We start from the raw sequence: 13,827 nt of genomic DNA on the forward strand, positions 1-13,827 counted from the left end.
TAGTTTGCTTTGGTCCCACTTGGCTGACAACACAAATTCGTGTAGATGTATATCTCTGTGTGTGTGTGTTATATAAGAGAGTTTATTGTGAATCTATTTTTATTATTTAGAAATATTGCTGAAATGGAAATTTTGTAAGTCAAGTTACTATTATGCTTTATCAGAAGCTTGTTCTTAAATTTCTATTTATTTCTGAGTTGTAAGTAATTTAATTTTCATGTGCCTTGTATTCTCATTTGCTGCTTTTATGATACACTGGAAATACTTTTTTTTTCCAATTGCAAGTCAGTATGCATTGTGGGAACTGAAGCTTTAGTATTGACGCAATTAAAAGGTACCTTTTCCTTAGAAATGGAAATGCTTGCTAGATGCTCTTGCTTTCCAAAGGATATAGGTTAGAATTGCAAATATCATGGTAGGAAACAAAAAGTCATCTTCATGAAGCATGAAGCTTGCAGAAAATTTCCTTATCTCTACTCTTCATAGTTTTCTCTAACTGTAATTGGAACAAAGAGTTGCAAACTATGTATAGCAATCTCATTTACAGATATTTAAAAGTGTCACCATCAGATATTTATTCAGTGCTGGAAAAGGTCTTGCAAAAAACCAGTTGATTTTAGCTTTGTATATCAAAGCTATAGGTTTATTAGAATCATCAATAAGCAATTTAAAAATGTACTTTGTCTAAAATTAATAGTTTGGAAGACTTTACGGTTCCTATTCTTTTTTATTACCTCTTATTTAAATGCTTGAATTAATGTAGTTCAAGATGAAGCAATTGTTCCTTGATTCTCCAGGCCAGTGTCTCTTCCTAGTTTGGTCCCATATTTGAGAAATTTCGTCAGAATTGTTTAGTATTAACCTTACTGATTAATCCTGTAAGGTTCTTAATGGAGTTCTTAATGTATGCTGCTACTGGCACAGCTGTAAACCTCTCAATGGGTGTATATGCTATTAATGTAATAACCTCAGAAACACAGATATGATGTGTGGATGTGCTAAGGGTTTGAAAGGATCAGTCAATTATCAACTGATGGTCACCATGTCCTTCAAACTGTGTTAGTTTATTAAATTTACCCTAGATTGTTACTGGTGAGTTATAATAGTTGCAATGGTTGGACTTAAAGAATCTGATTTTATTTTCCAATCTCAATGATCCTATGATTCTAGGACTGAGTGAAAGAAAAGGCCAGCTAGAGAAATTATGGTTACTCTTGATTCTGATATTAGTTTTTTGAAAATGGATGATGGAAAATGTGAAGATTAGACTTAAGACACCTCTTAAATTATGAACTTTCAGCCTCTTAGGGAGTTGTGAATATGATTTTTGAGGGAATGCATGTAGGCAAGACATAAACAAGAATTATTAAAATATAGTCAACCTTATTTTCTTCCCTGCCATGTTGTTCTCACAGCTCAACTCATGTCATATGCTGCATTTCTCCACTCCAAGAATTTCAAGTCCCATCCTCCGCACCATGAGCCCTATAGCCTATCTATCCATCCACTTGGACCCTCTGAGGGAGGCTGGTTTACCTAGGAGTCAGTCAGCTGAGAGCCACTCCTCTTCCTCCCGCTCAACTGGTCGTAGGCAGCTTCCTGTCATTCCCTGTGGCAACAAGTTCCCCCCTGTCATTCGCATCTCAAAAGCACAACCTGAGCAGGTGAATAAGCCTTGTCTTCATAGAAGTGACTGCATTGTAGCAGTCATCTGCAAAGTCTAATATTTTCAGTTGCTCTGCACAGTCTGGTAGTAGGCATATGCTAGTCATACTGCTATACACAGCATCCTAAAAATGTTTTGAAAGATCAAGTTGGGGAGTAACAATGGATCTTTTCCAGGAATAGAGTTGGGAATACTCTGTGAGGAAGATACATTGTCCTGCTTTGAAGAGGAAAATATTTAAAGAGCTGTTATTCAGGTTAAGATCTGGAGTGCAAAGCATCTCCGGATGTTCTGGAAGACAGATTCAGTTCCTCAAAGGTTTTTCTCTTGAAAGAAAATAGGGTTATAAAATCTAGAGAAAAAAAAATACTTAAAACTAAGAATAATGTGTTCCTATAATCACAGTACCAGCTGAATTTCAGATTGGGAACACATATTAAAATTTGGACTATCCTAAATGATTTTAATATGAAAAAAAGGGATCTAGAAATAGTCAGATTGTTTCTTTGGAAATTAGCAAATAATAAATTTTTCCCCTGCATTTATATACTTATAAAATAAAGATGGCAATTATCAGGGGTAACAGGTAATGAAAAATATCACTAGAGAAAGGGAACTTTTTATAGCTTTGTATTTCCAGTTTCATTTCAATATGAAAGATGAAAGCTTGCAATCACAATCAAAGTAAAGTAATTTAGTTACAAAAATGTTGAGATTTGCTAAGTAGCATGTTTTTGCATTGTTGGGTAAAGCAGTATGACATAGCATTAATGCATAAGACTAACATATCATCATCATTTTACCATTATTATTTCATTTGGATCATATTTTGTGTTGCCTTTCATTTCCAATGTATTTTTCAGTATAAATAGTTCTACGTTGCAGATGGTTTTCCTTTTTCAGTGAAGAATGAACAGGAGTATTTATATTAAAAGTAATCCATCAACCTTTGCTACTTTCCAAATTCCATAGGATCATTGGTGTGTGATAGCAAGGCAAACTCCTGACTGTTTTTCAGCTGGATATAAAAAAATAAATTTCAGTGCTTGATGTATAAAAACAAACAGTACCTCCCAATGTACATGATTGTGAATGTGATGGGATACCAAAATACCATGTTCTTCATGATGGCTAACATATTGACTACCTCAAGGGACCTTGGACAAATGAACTCATTATGAGTTAAGCATTTTTCAGCATTGATTTGTATCCTAGGATGCAAAATTACCTACCTTTTTTTTTTTTTTTTTTTTTTTTTTTTTTTTTTTTTTTTTTTGTCTAGTCTGTGTAGCTACAAATTAAGTTTTTCAATCAGAATCTATTGCAGGCGTAATTAGCAAACAGTAAAATGTGCAAGTTGGTACAGAGGGTCTTCCCTGGCTTCCTTACTACCCAAAAAATAAATACAGCTGCAATATTAATAAGGACTGCAAAGTGATGTCATGTGAAGAAGACCTGGCATTATGCCAGGTACTGCTACTTAGTGGAGTGAGCATTAAGCCTCTTCTTTCCTTTTAGCCAGTCAGTGTTGGACTGCTGTGTTATTTTTTGAGCTATGATTTGAAAGTCCTAACTGTGTTAAGAATTTCTAATTTGTCATTTCCTCTGGAAAAAAGCACGTGATTGTTCAGTTCATTCCAACAATGAAAGCCTCATGTACTTCATGGCTCACTGAAGAATTCAAAAACTTTTGCAAGTCCTTCTTTTTTGACCTATTTTAAATATTTAAAAGAATTTTAATGTCATTTGTGTTAATCTGTATAAATATTTGATACTGAATATATTTTCACATCTTTCCTGCTGTCTGCAATTTGGTTCATCATTCAGAACTAATGCATTACAGAGGTCAGGGATGTGTACTGTTGAATTTAATTTCATGTATTAAAAAATAAGAAATTATACATTTGTTTCTGAAATCAAGCAAATCAACTTTCTTTCCAGATTTTTGATGAATGAAAGTTCAGGAATTCTAACCTATATTCCTGTACTTTGGTACCAGATAGAGGAGGTCAGGAAATCTCTGTATATTCTCTGCTCACTAGTGCAGAGAGGCCATAGGATGTAGGTCGGTCTATATTTGTTCAATAGAGGACTCCTGTCTTGCCATACATAAATAATGAAAAGAGAATTGGAGTGTTTTGCTTCAGCTCTCCTTAGTTACTCAACTTGCAGCATAAAGAAAAGAGTGTGGCAGCATTACAGCTTATAAAAAGCCATGAATTCTTTGTATTTGGGCATGAAGAGTGTGTCTGGAGTGCTATTAGTATCCTTCTCATCTACAGCATGGTCAAATTGTACAGAAAATCCTCTTGAAACCTAACCTTTTTCTTTCTTTCTGTGAATTTTTCAACCAGATGAATTCTCTGCTCATTTATAGAGCTGCAATGGGTGTTGTGTGAGGTCAAGGTAAAGGTGACATGAGTGCAGCAACTACTGGCCAGGGCTGTGTGTGAAGATACTGCTTAAGTAGTTGTAGTGCTGAATGTGTAGCTGTGTCTTTAGAAACAATCAAGATCAGTGTTCTCAGATTTTTATCTCTGGTTTCTCAGCTCTAATTCTGCAATAAGATAGTGAACACCTCTTCTAGCCACTGCAGCAATTTAGAATACTGCTAAACTGGCTGCTCTACAATATGATACAGCCCTTAACAAAGGTGGATACCAGTTTTGTCTGTCATTCAGGTGTATTTTCTTTTTTCAGTGTGCTTAATTAATTAATTTTAATTTAAATTATTTTATGGTTATTCATTTTGTTATGGAAGGATAATCTGTGTCTCTCAGGTTAAGGAATTAGAATTAGTTGGCACTTATACAAATATTTTCTCTTCTGTCTTAAATTTCTCAAATTTCTACCTTACTGGAATATTTTAAAAATATTTTGTAATTATATACCTATATAATTAGTAAGAAAATGCTCTGAAATTTTGCCACACAAGAAGCTATGGAAATGCAATTACTTTCATATTCATATCCGAGATGAGAAATAATATACTGGTCTGAGTAGAAAAATTTACCTTAATTTTTAAGGAATCCAGGGACCTATAGAAGAATAAGGTAAGACTTCTTGATGTGTTCAAGGTTTACTTAGAGAAGGAATGAATATCCCTTATAATTGTTTTTTTATTTAACATGTTTCAGGTTTATGAGCCAGGAGTGCATATAACTGTTGTAAATTTTTCTTTTTTTAATGAAGTAGTTTTAGGAGGTTTCACTAGTCTGCAATAGCAAGAAAATGAAATTTACATTGGTTTTCACATTTAACAATCTTTTTTAGAACCACAAATAAACAAAACCCCAAAAGGTTCTTTTTAAATTTGTCAGTGATGTTAACTTGGTATGTATGGTAGGATTACTATAAAACTCAGCTAGTTAACACTCTAGTTTAGAATTTAAAATATCGTGAAGGGATACATATGTCCAAAATCCTCTTCCAAACTTCATTTTCAAGGCATGGCACATTATCAAATAGATATATTTTTAGAAAGAAAAGAGGGAACAGGTTTTCTCTGTTCAGTGAGTCTGTCTTTTTACTCTTGCCATGGTTAAAGCCATAATTTTTCTGTAGAAAAAGGGTTCTAATTTCAGATTTTACAGAATTGTTATGCTTCTTTCTACCTATCTTGATGAAACTATATTGAGTCAGCATGAGGTTTAAGTTACGTTCTTCCCTGTTTTAATCTAGGCACAAATTCAAGGAGTTAATAGAATTTGTAGCTTCTAGAACTGTTTCATACACAGTAGATTTGATTTTATTAAGTAGGAAAAATGTAGAGATGTTGTACCATCTCGTTCATGACAGGGTAATTGTTAATAACTGTTACTTCTTCAATAAAATTTAGTGTGGCCTACTCATATTCTTTTAAGCAACTGGATCTTATGTTGATAATGATGTTTCTAGAAGAATTTTCTTCTATATACTCTTTTTGTAATGCAAACAAGTAAAAATTTTATTTGTTACGTTTATCCAAGTGACAGGTGAAATTGCTTGATACAGAGAAATCTAATTGCTGCCGTTTCAGGACAGTCTTTTGTCTAAAGGAAATTCTTCAGGCATATTCATCATGAGTCAATTTTTTTTCCAAATAGTGTATTGCTGTAGAGAACATTTCCATTTCTAGTGACAGAACCATTCTTGGCCATTCTGCTTCTGCAGATTTCTCTACTAGAAGCAATAGAAAAGTCATGAAAGTCTGGACAATGAATTAGCCTTGGTAATCACATCAACATACATTGAGTCAAAAAACCCCAAACATATATGAAGTTATAATTGTTTTAAATGTTTGTGTTCTCTGGCATCAGCAGTGCATTTAAGATTCCCAAAATTGGAAACCATAGGTTTCAGCTATTCTTTTCTGTACTTGAAGTTACAGTTTTTCTTTTTTTTCAAAATTATTCTTTTAAAATGCCAATCCTATACAAAACACGTGTGATTTATTACATTTTTCTAACATCATAGTTTCATTAGCATAAAATAACTAACAATGTTTCAGGAAAGCTAAGTGGTCTGTGGGATTTCCCGTGGAGAGCTGATTAACTCTGGGATCAACAATTGTTTCCATGATGACACTTCATACTATAATCATCTTGAAATAAATAGGTGGTTACAATTCAGAACATAATGACTAATAACTATTTCTCATGTAATTAAGTTATAATTGATCTAATTAATATAATTAATATTATGCCTGTAGATAAGTGTACATAATGACTATAGTATCATCCATAAGGTAATCTATTAGATATATTTATTTCTTCAAATATTTTTTTTCTATTATTAAAATCACATATGATTCTAGTGCAACTGTAATTACAGAAAAAACCTTCACACCTCTGAAGTGTGCATTAAGGCAAATTAATGTTTTCTTTGTTTGAAAAGAACTATTTCTGTGGAACTCAAGAAAAATAATACAATACTGACCATTTTAATAGCAGTATCACAGAAGTATTATGTGAGCGTTACGAAGTAATAGTCTGTAAGTACCTCTGCTTTCCATTTTAGCAGTAAATTTCAGGAATGTTTTTCAACTGGTTTATGCTGCTTATTATATAGAGTTAATTTCAAATTGACTGAGTACTTGTTTTAGTCATGTTACCAAACTAATTAGCCACTTATTTACAGTCACAGTCATTGTCTAAAAGCTATTAAAGATACTTTTTTTATAGCAATCAATATTTACTCTATTGAGTATTTGAGGATATAGTTTTATGTTATAACAAAAAAAAAAAAATCTGATAAGTGGCATAGGAATAACTGAAAATGGAAGATGTTTAAAGAATTCAGAAGTTAGGCCATGGCTAATAAGCCTTAGAGAAAGACTGTAGATCTCTATGTTCTTTATCCTCAAAAGCTCCCTATCACATTAGAGAATTTGGAAACACAGTTGTACATTTATAGCTCTGCATCTTATTCCATCCTCTTCCCATTTCTCGCAACCTCCATGTAAATCAATGCCAAAATTAACATTATAGAAGAAATAATAAATCTGAAGAGCTGTGGAGAGCAACATGTGCCTCTTGTCAGGTAGATATTAAAAAATCTTCATATGTTACTTACCTTTAGTCTGGGATTAAGGCCTGCCACATGCGAGTTTTTACCAAAAAGATGATGGTGTCCTGATGACCAGGAGTTCCTACAAATGCCTGCAGTGCTTGCAGTACTATATACATGGGGCTATTGAAAGGGTATCAAAATTTGTAATCATCTCTAGTCTGATGTTCTGTAATACTGAAGTACAGCCATGTATTTCTCCTGTTTATCCCCATATTAGTCTTTTTGTAGAAATGGCCAATACATTTTAGTAAACTTATAATTAATTTTCTTTAACTTCCCTGCTGTGAGCTTAATCTGGGAATGGAATGTAAGAGATACAAGGGATTACACTCTAGAAAGTCAATAGGAGTGATAGTAGTAGGTAGGCATGATTTTGGGAAGCAGGTCTGTTTTGAACAGGAAGCTGTGAGATGTCTCCGAAGATGTAAAGCATAGCAGTGGTTTACTCATATGAGAATGGCACTTGCAGTTAATTACAGGACACTACACTTGGCACTTTCATGCAACCTGCAGTTCAAATTTCTTTGCAGAGGCATAATGTTGTGCAAGGAAATAGAAATTAAGGGATGTAAGTAAAAAAAACCTCATGAAGTAAGAGGAGGCTGGTGAACTGGAAAGATTTAGGGAGATTTTTTTGGTCTTGCCAAACTTGCAGACTTGTACTAACATTGGTTGTATTCCTGCTGGTTACAGAGCTAACCATGGGTGAAAAAGAAGCAGGGCAAAGAAAAAAGGTACATGGGATTTGTTCTCGTGGATACAAAAGCTTCAAGGTTTACTAAGGTAGGAAAGATGTTCTGAAGAGTAAACTGATTAGGTGGAGTGTCTTCAGAATGTCCAGTAGTATAATGATAGTGTGTTACTACAAGAAATTACAAATAATGAAAGGATTAGCAGAAACAAATCTGTATTGCATGTTTCTAAGAAGCCTGAAGTCCTGACAGCATTTCACGTGCAGAAGTATCAGGCACCATGAGTGCAAGGAAGAAGCTATTGCTGATATTGTACAATAATCCATATTCACAGCTTTATGTCTTTCAGACTTAGCAACTTTGCAGACCTAAACTCAGTATTTCATTCCTCTACAATTCCGCTGTGTATATATACACAGAAGCATTCATGCAAGCATATCACTTACTATTGCAGCTTGTCAAAGCTTTAAAAGAAGGAAAGTTTACCAGATGTCCTAAAGGATGTCTGAGAGATATTTATTTTGTTGTTTAGTTCTTTTTCCTTCTTGAGATCCCACTCATTGTCACGTAAAATTTCTTGAAGAAATGCAGGATAATTTCTCATCTTGTTTCAAGTGTGAATTTGAGAAAACAGAAAGGAATTTGGAAATTACTTAGAGAAGGCCAAAATATTTGAGGCTATGGTGGTGGTAATTTCATTCAAATATTTTGGAGTGAAAGGAGAACTTCGAATTCATTGTTCCATATATTGTGTCAGCCATTTTTAGTCATTTGTTGTATCACATAACACCTGTTGAAATATGGGAATTGCAATAATCAGTGTTATAAACTAGTTATCATAGTGAGCTGAAACGTAGGATTGTAACTTGTATTCCTCATATTTGACTTCTTAGATGAATTGTAATCTTTGTTCCTGAGGTTTAGTATTTTCTGTAACTGGCATGATTAAACATAAAAATTTGCACAGGATAAGAGTGTATTTAGTGGCACAAGAAATAAAAAATATGAGGACCATTTATGGTTACCCATTTAAATTTCTCTAATATAGGTAAAATGTCAAGCCCAGCAGGGATATGATCCAGTTCTTGTGCTTTGAGAAGACTAATAAGAGGTTCATTGACCATGTGAGAAAACAAACTTTTGTTTGTTAGTGAATACAAATCAAGAAAGTAATATATGTGTTCAAAAAGCCATTTCTGAAAATATCAATTACTCAGTAGTACTGGGCCTTTACTGATACTTAGTCCTTTTCTTTTCTCCATTTATTCAGTATTTCTTTTTTGCTTATAGCTCCTGCCTATTTGGTTGTAGGTGGTTCAACTAGCCTACTCTTCTCTTTCTTGAATGTAAGGGTTAAATCTTGTAGATCTGCCTGAAAGACTAGAAAATTCTCTCTCCAGACGTGGCGAAGGACATGAAGTCTGTTGAAAAATGTAAATTAACTTCAGAGCTGCTTTCTTCTAGCAAAGAATTGATGTGTGAGAGAAGTGTCACAAGAAAAACAGAGTTTTCATGTAAACATATTTGAGCAAAGGAGGATTTAAATGCAGTTGAAGTTCTTCTGGAAATATATCAAATAGATAAATATCCTTCTGAAAGCAAATACCTAAGGTTGTCTTGCCTTTGTAAGTTGAGAGTTCACCAGGATCATGCTATTCTAAGGGAAGTCATCCTTCAGGTAGGTGGAAGGCAACTCTGGTGTTTTAATCCTGAGTTATTTGAATTGGCAACTAGACTAGCTCATCCAGTGAAAAGTTTGGAAAAGGAAATATTTTACATGTCTTTACTTTTGAGATACATCTGCAGCCCTGGAGAACAAGGTATTGAAACAAGCTGAAGACAGAGCTCAGTGGACAGCAAATACCCAAGTGATCTCTCCAAAATTTGAACCTGCTCTTCCAAGGACAATATTGCATTAAAATTTCCTGAAACACTTTTACCCAGCTTGTAGATGAGAATTTTTGAATGAGCTGACAGGCCAAAATAAGTTTCTCTGTCATATGAAACCAAGTCCTTGGAGATGTGTTGTCTTAGGGCAAGTTTCTACATATGTATGAAAAGCAATGGGACAGCTGCCCTGTTTCATATGAAAGAACCCGGACTGAGAGTAAGAGGAGATGAGGAGAACTTTTGCCAAAACTGAGTTACTTCAGATTTTTGCTCAATGTACCATTTTAATTTGGCAAACATAGAGGACTGTATTGGCCCAACTTTGAAAACAAATTATAAAGGAGAGAAAAGGTAGACTCTTACTGCAGGTCTCTGTGGCGTTTTTTAGGTGTTTAGTTGGTTGGTTTTTTTGTTATTTCTTTCCCCCTTTAGTTTAGTTTGGTTTCTATTGCCAGTACTACCAATGTACTAGCTTTTGCACAAGCACAGTAAGTTCAGCACTGTATATAATTCCTGTAACAAAAGCAAGTAAAATCTGTATTGTAACATAGTATAATCCTAGCAACACTTCACTGGTTGTCTTCTACCAGCTGTGCATCAAGAAAGTGTTTTTAACCAAACTCAGACTCCAGTTTCCACTTTCTGTTGAGTACAGATTGTGTCAGATTCATGAGGCTATAGAATAGAAAGAAAAACAGCTGAACTCTCTGTCCATGTAGAGAAAGATGTAAAAGGTATCCCCTTGATTTTTAAATTTTCTTTTTACTGTTTACACCAACTTACTCCATCCAATATATATAAGCCTCTTCACAGGAGAGTGCATTCCTCCCACGTCCCCAGAGCAAAACTTGTGTATGTGCTCTCTCTTGTGTATGTGCTCTCTCACCCTCTCCCATCATGATTCTTGTGTTTGCGACTGGATAGTGGCCTGTCTTCAAGGGGAAGGTGAGAAATAACTCCATTTGAGTTTTTTCCCTACTTGATGGGAACTGGAGGAAGTGAGTTTATGTCCTTCAAGTAGGGAGGGACATGAAAGCAGGTTTCCCATTTCCTGGACATGTACTCTAACAATTAAGCTGTGTGCCAGAGACAGCACTCATCATAACCAACTGTTTTTCAAAGGCAATCTGACTTAATGATATATACAGGGTTTAGGAGTGCTTCACATGTATCTATCGGATCAGACCTGTTAGGGCATTTAGATGTCTAAGTATTTTCTTAGTTACTTTAGGTAAGGAGATATCCTAACCAGGTTACTTAGTTAAAATGAGGCGTAAGCTTCAGTAGGAAAAGTAATAATTAATATTGGATACCCAGGAAAGTTCTTTTTCTGGGCAAAAATATGAGTATGGACTTTGTGAATCTAAACATCACTGTATTCTTTGTTTTCTGTATTTATCTAAAAATTTTGCTGTGTACTTGTTAAAGATTTTACATTTATGTGCAACTTATTCTAAAAGTGTTCAAACTAAAGTAAAATAAATAAAAAATCTGCCCGTTATGTTGGATTTCATTTTCAGAGAGGTTACTTGCTAACTGCAACATTTTTCACTGACATTATGTTTGTTTTTACATGTTACATATTTCTGTCTTAGGATGATAGACTATTTTTTTTCTAATTATCTGCATTACATTATGAAGTTAGGTATTATTTGAACATTGTGATTCATAGGAATCATTATATAATGTATCTTGAAGATGTGGAACCAAAGCTGCTATTTAAAGGATGTTACTTTTATAACATTCCTGAATTTCTCAGCTTTTTCTTTAATTTTCCAATGCAGATAACAATACCCAGACCTTCAGTGGCATCCACACAATCTGCTTCAGAGAGCTTTCACTACGGCCACCAGCTAGAGAGAAGAGAGCAGGATGGTCACTCTGTGGAACACACCGTGGAACTTTCCTCTCCAAAGGAAAGTTTGCCAGGTTTGGTTGGGACAGAAGATGCACTTCCAGCTAGTGCCAACAGACCAGATTTGATACTTAATATTAGCCAAGAGGTGCTTGACAGGGAAGGACTTGTCAAAGAATCTGTCAGTGTCCTGGACTGTGACCAAAAAGACCTATCTGAACACAATGGGATACAGGAAGAGAAAGAACTTGGGAATATTCCTGTGAAGGAGGCTGAAGAAGAAGGGCTTCCAGTGGTTTCTGAGGATGCTATTGAAATGCTAAGCAAAGAACAGAATTCTTTGCCAGGAAACTCAAAATCTGCAGGGGAAGAACCTCTAACAAATACTGAAGCAGCTCAAGAATCCAAGTCAAGACCTGTCTGTTTGTTGCCAAACCAAGATGAGGGTCTGAAGTCCACAGCACCTAAAACATCAGAATTGTCTCCCTCAAAACTTAGTAATGCGCATGTCAATAGACAGGCAAGCAAAATAGCAACCATTCAGGAAAATGGTTTTCATTCTGATAAGGAGGAAGTCCATAGCCAAGATTTGAAATGCCACCAAGTGGCCCTTACTACTTTTTTGCAGCAGGAGAATAAAAAAGAGAAAAATGCTCCCAGAAATGGAGAGTTACTCCACTGCATTTCAGAAAATGAGAATTCTTATCGATCTAAGAAGGACTCAGTTAAATCTTCTTTTGTATTCAGGCAGAGTCGAATCCCAGTTTTAGCACAAGAGATAGACTCAATGTCAGATTCCTCTTCTGTTTCTGCAAAGGAAAAGCTTCTTCTAAAAAAGGCCCATCAGACAGACTTGGTCAAATTACTTATGGAAAAGAGACAGCTCAAGTCTTTCCTTGGTGACCTCTCAAGTGCCTCTGATAAGTCACTGGAGGAAAAAATGGCTGCTGCTCCAGTACCGTTTTCTGAGGATGATGTCTTAGCTTCATTTTCTAGATTGACACTGGACTCTCATTTCAGCAAGCAGAATGAAGATAGCTCTTTATCTCCAAGCAGCCCTCAGTCCAGAAAAAGCAAGATTCCAAGGCCAGTGTCTTGGGCAACTACTGATCAAGTCACCAGTTCAAGTTCAGCTCAGTTCTTTCCTCGGCCACCACCAGGAAAACCGCCTATTAGACCTGGGGTAGAAGCTAGGTAATGGAGAGAAAATAGAAATAGATTTTCAGGTGGAAAATGGAAAAATGGATTTGAGACTGCAGTTACTGTGCAGGATGTAATCCTGTAGAATTTCCATCCTTTAACTAATTTTTTAAAAATTACTGGGCTTCAATTCTCTGAGAAACTTTACATTGTTGGAGAATGAATGAGGAGAAACTGTTACACAAGAGTGAGCCTGGTTCACTGTTAAAACTAAGACATCAATATATATGTATTCAATATTTTGAAATCTATAACAAAATCTTTACACTTTTTTTAAGTGAGGTCACTTTTCCAGAACTGCTAGTTATTTACAATCCCATTGAAATTGTTAGGAACTGTTGTATTCAGCCCCCTTCAAAATTAATCTGTTCTTAATGTAGACATTGTAAATATTTGGAGATTCCGGCCATAAACATTGAGTCAATTAACTATGCTCAGATTATGTCTAAGTAAACCAACTAATTAAAGAAGGGGAGAGTGAATTTTAGAAGACCTTCACTTTGCCACATCTATATGCAGACAACCACAATCTAGTTGCATCAGTGTCTACATTCCCAAGATAAGGATAATTTTGATACAGTAGTTCAAATTCGTTTGAAGGAAGTTGCAGTGGACCTTGTCATCCCTTAATATTGTGTATGGGAGTGTACTGATAGTGTGCAGGAATGGATGTACCCCTCTGAAACAACAGCAGTAGCACTGTTCTTCAGTGCACTTCTTCCAACACCACCAGGAAATTTCAGTTATCCTGCAAACAGTGAGGCTGTTTATGTGGGTGAGTTTATGTAAATATAAATACTGTGTTGAGCTGAATGACACAGAAGCCAAAGCCTAGATCCAAACACCTCTACCTAGTGGGAAAGTTGAGCTCCACGTTTCTATTCGGCAATGCAAACTTCTCCTTAGTTTCTAGTGATACAGAGTTTCTATTTGAATTTTAATGAATAGGTGGAAATAGAAATAATCTTTCTTTG

General features: G+C 35.1%; 1 protein-coding gene across 4 annotated transcripts in view; it reads left to right on the plus strand.

Annotated features, from left to right (window-relative positions):
- The window catches only part of TTBK2 (tau tubulin kinase 2), an 81,407-nt gene that overhangs the window by 60,042 nt on the left and 7,538 nt on the right, over positions 1 to 13,827 (plus strand). For 3 of the 4 annotated variants that reach the window (XM_083863136.1, XM_083863135.1, XM_083863137.1), the window contains 2 exons: positions 1,416 to 1,664; positions 11,583 to 12,847. In XM_083863136.1, coding sequence (XP_083719262.1) covers positions 1,416 to 1,664; positions 11,583 to 12,847 — 1,514 coding nt within the window. The remainder of the gene's footprint in view (positions 1 to 1,415; positions 1,665 to 11,582; positions 12,848 to 13,827) is intronic. The other variant, XM_083863138.1, reaches the window with a different exon arrangement.

This window comes from Zosterops lateralis, assembly GCF_965231275.1.
Source record: "Zosterops lateralis genome assembly, chromosome: 6".
NCBI lineage: Eukaryota > Metazoa > Chordata > Aves > Passeriformes > Zosteropidae > Zosterops > Zosterops lateralis.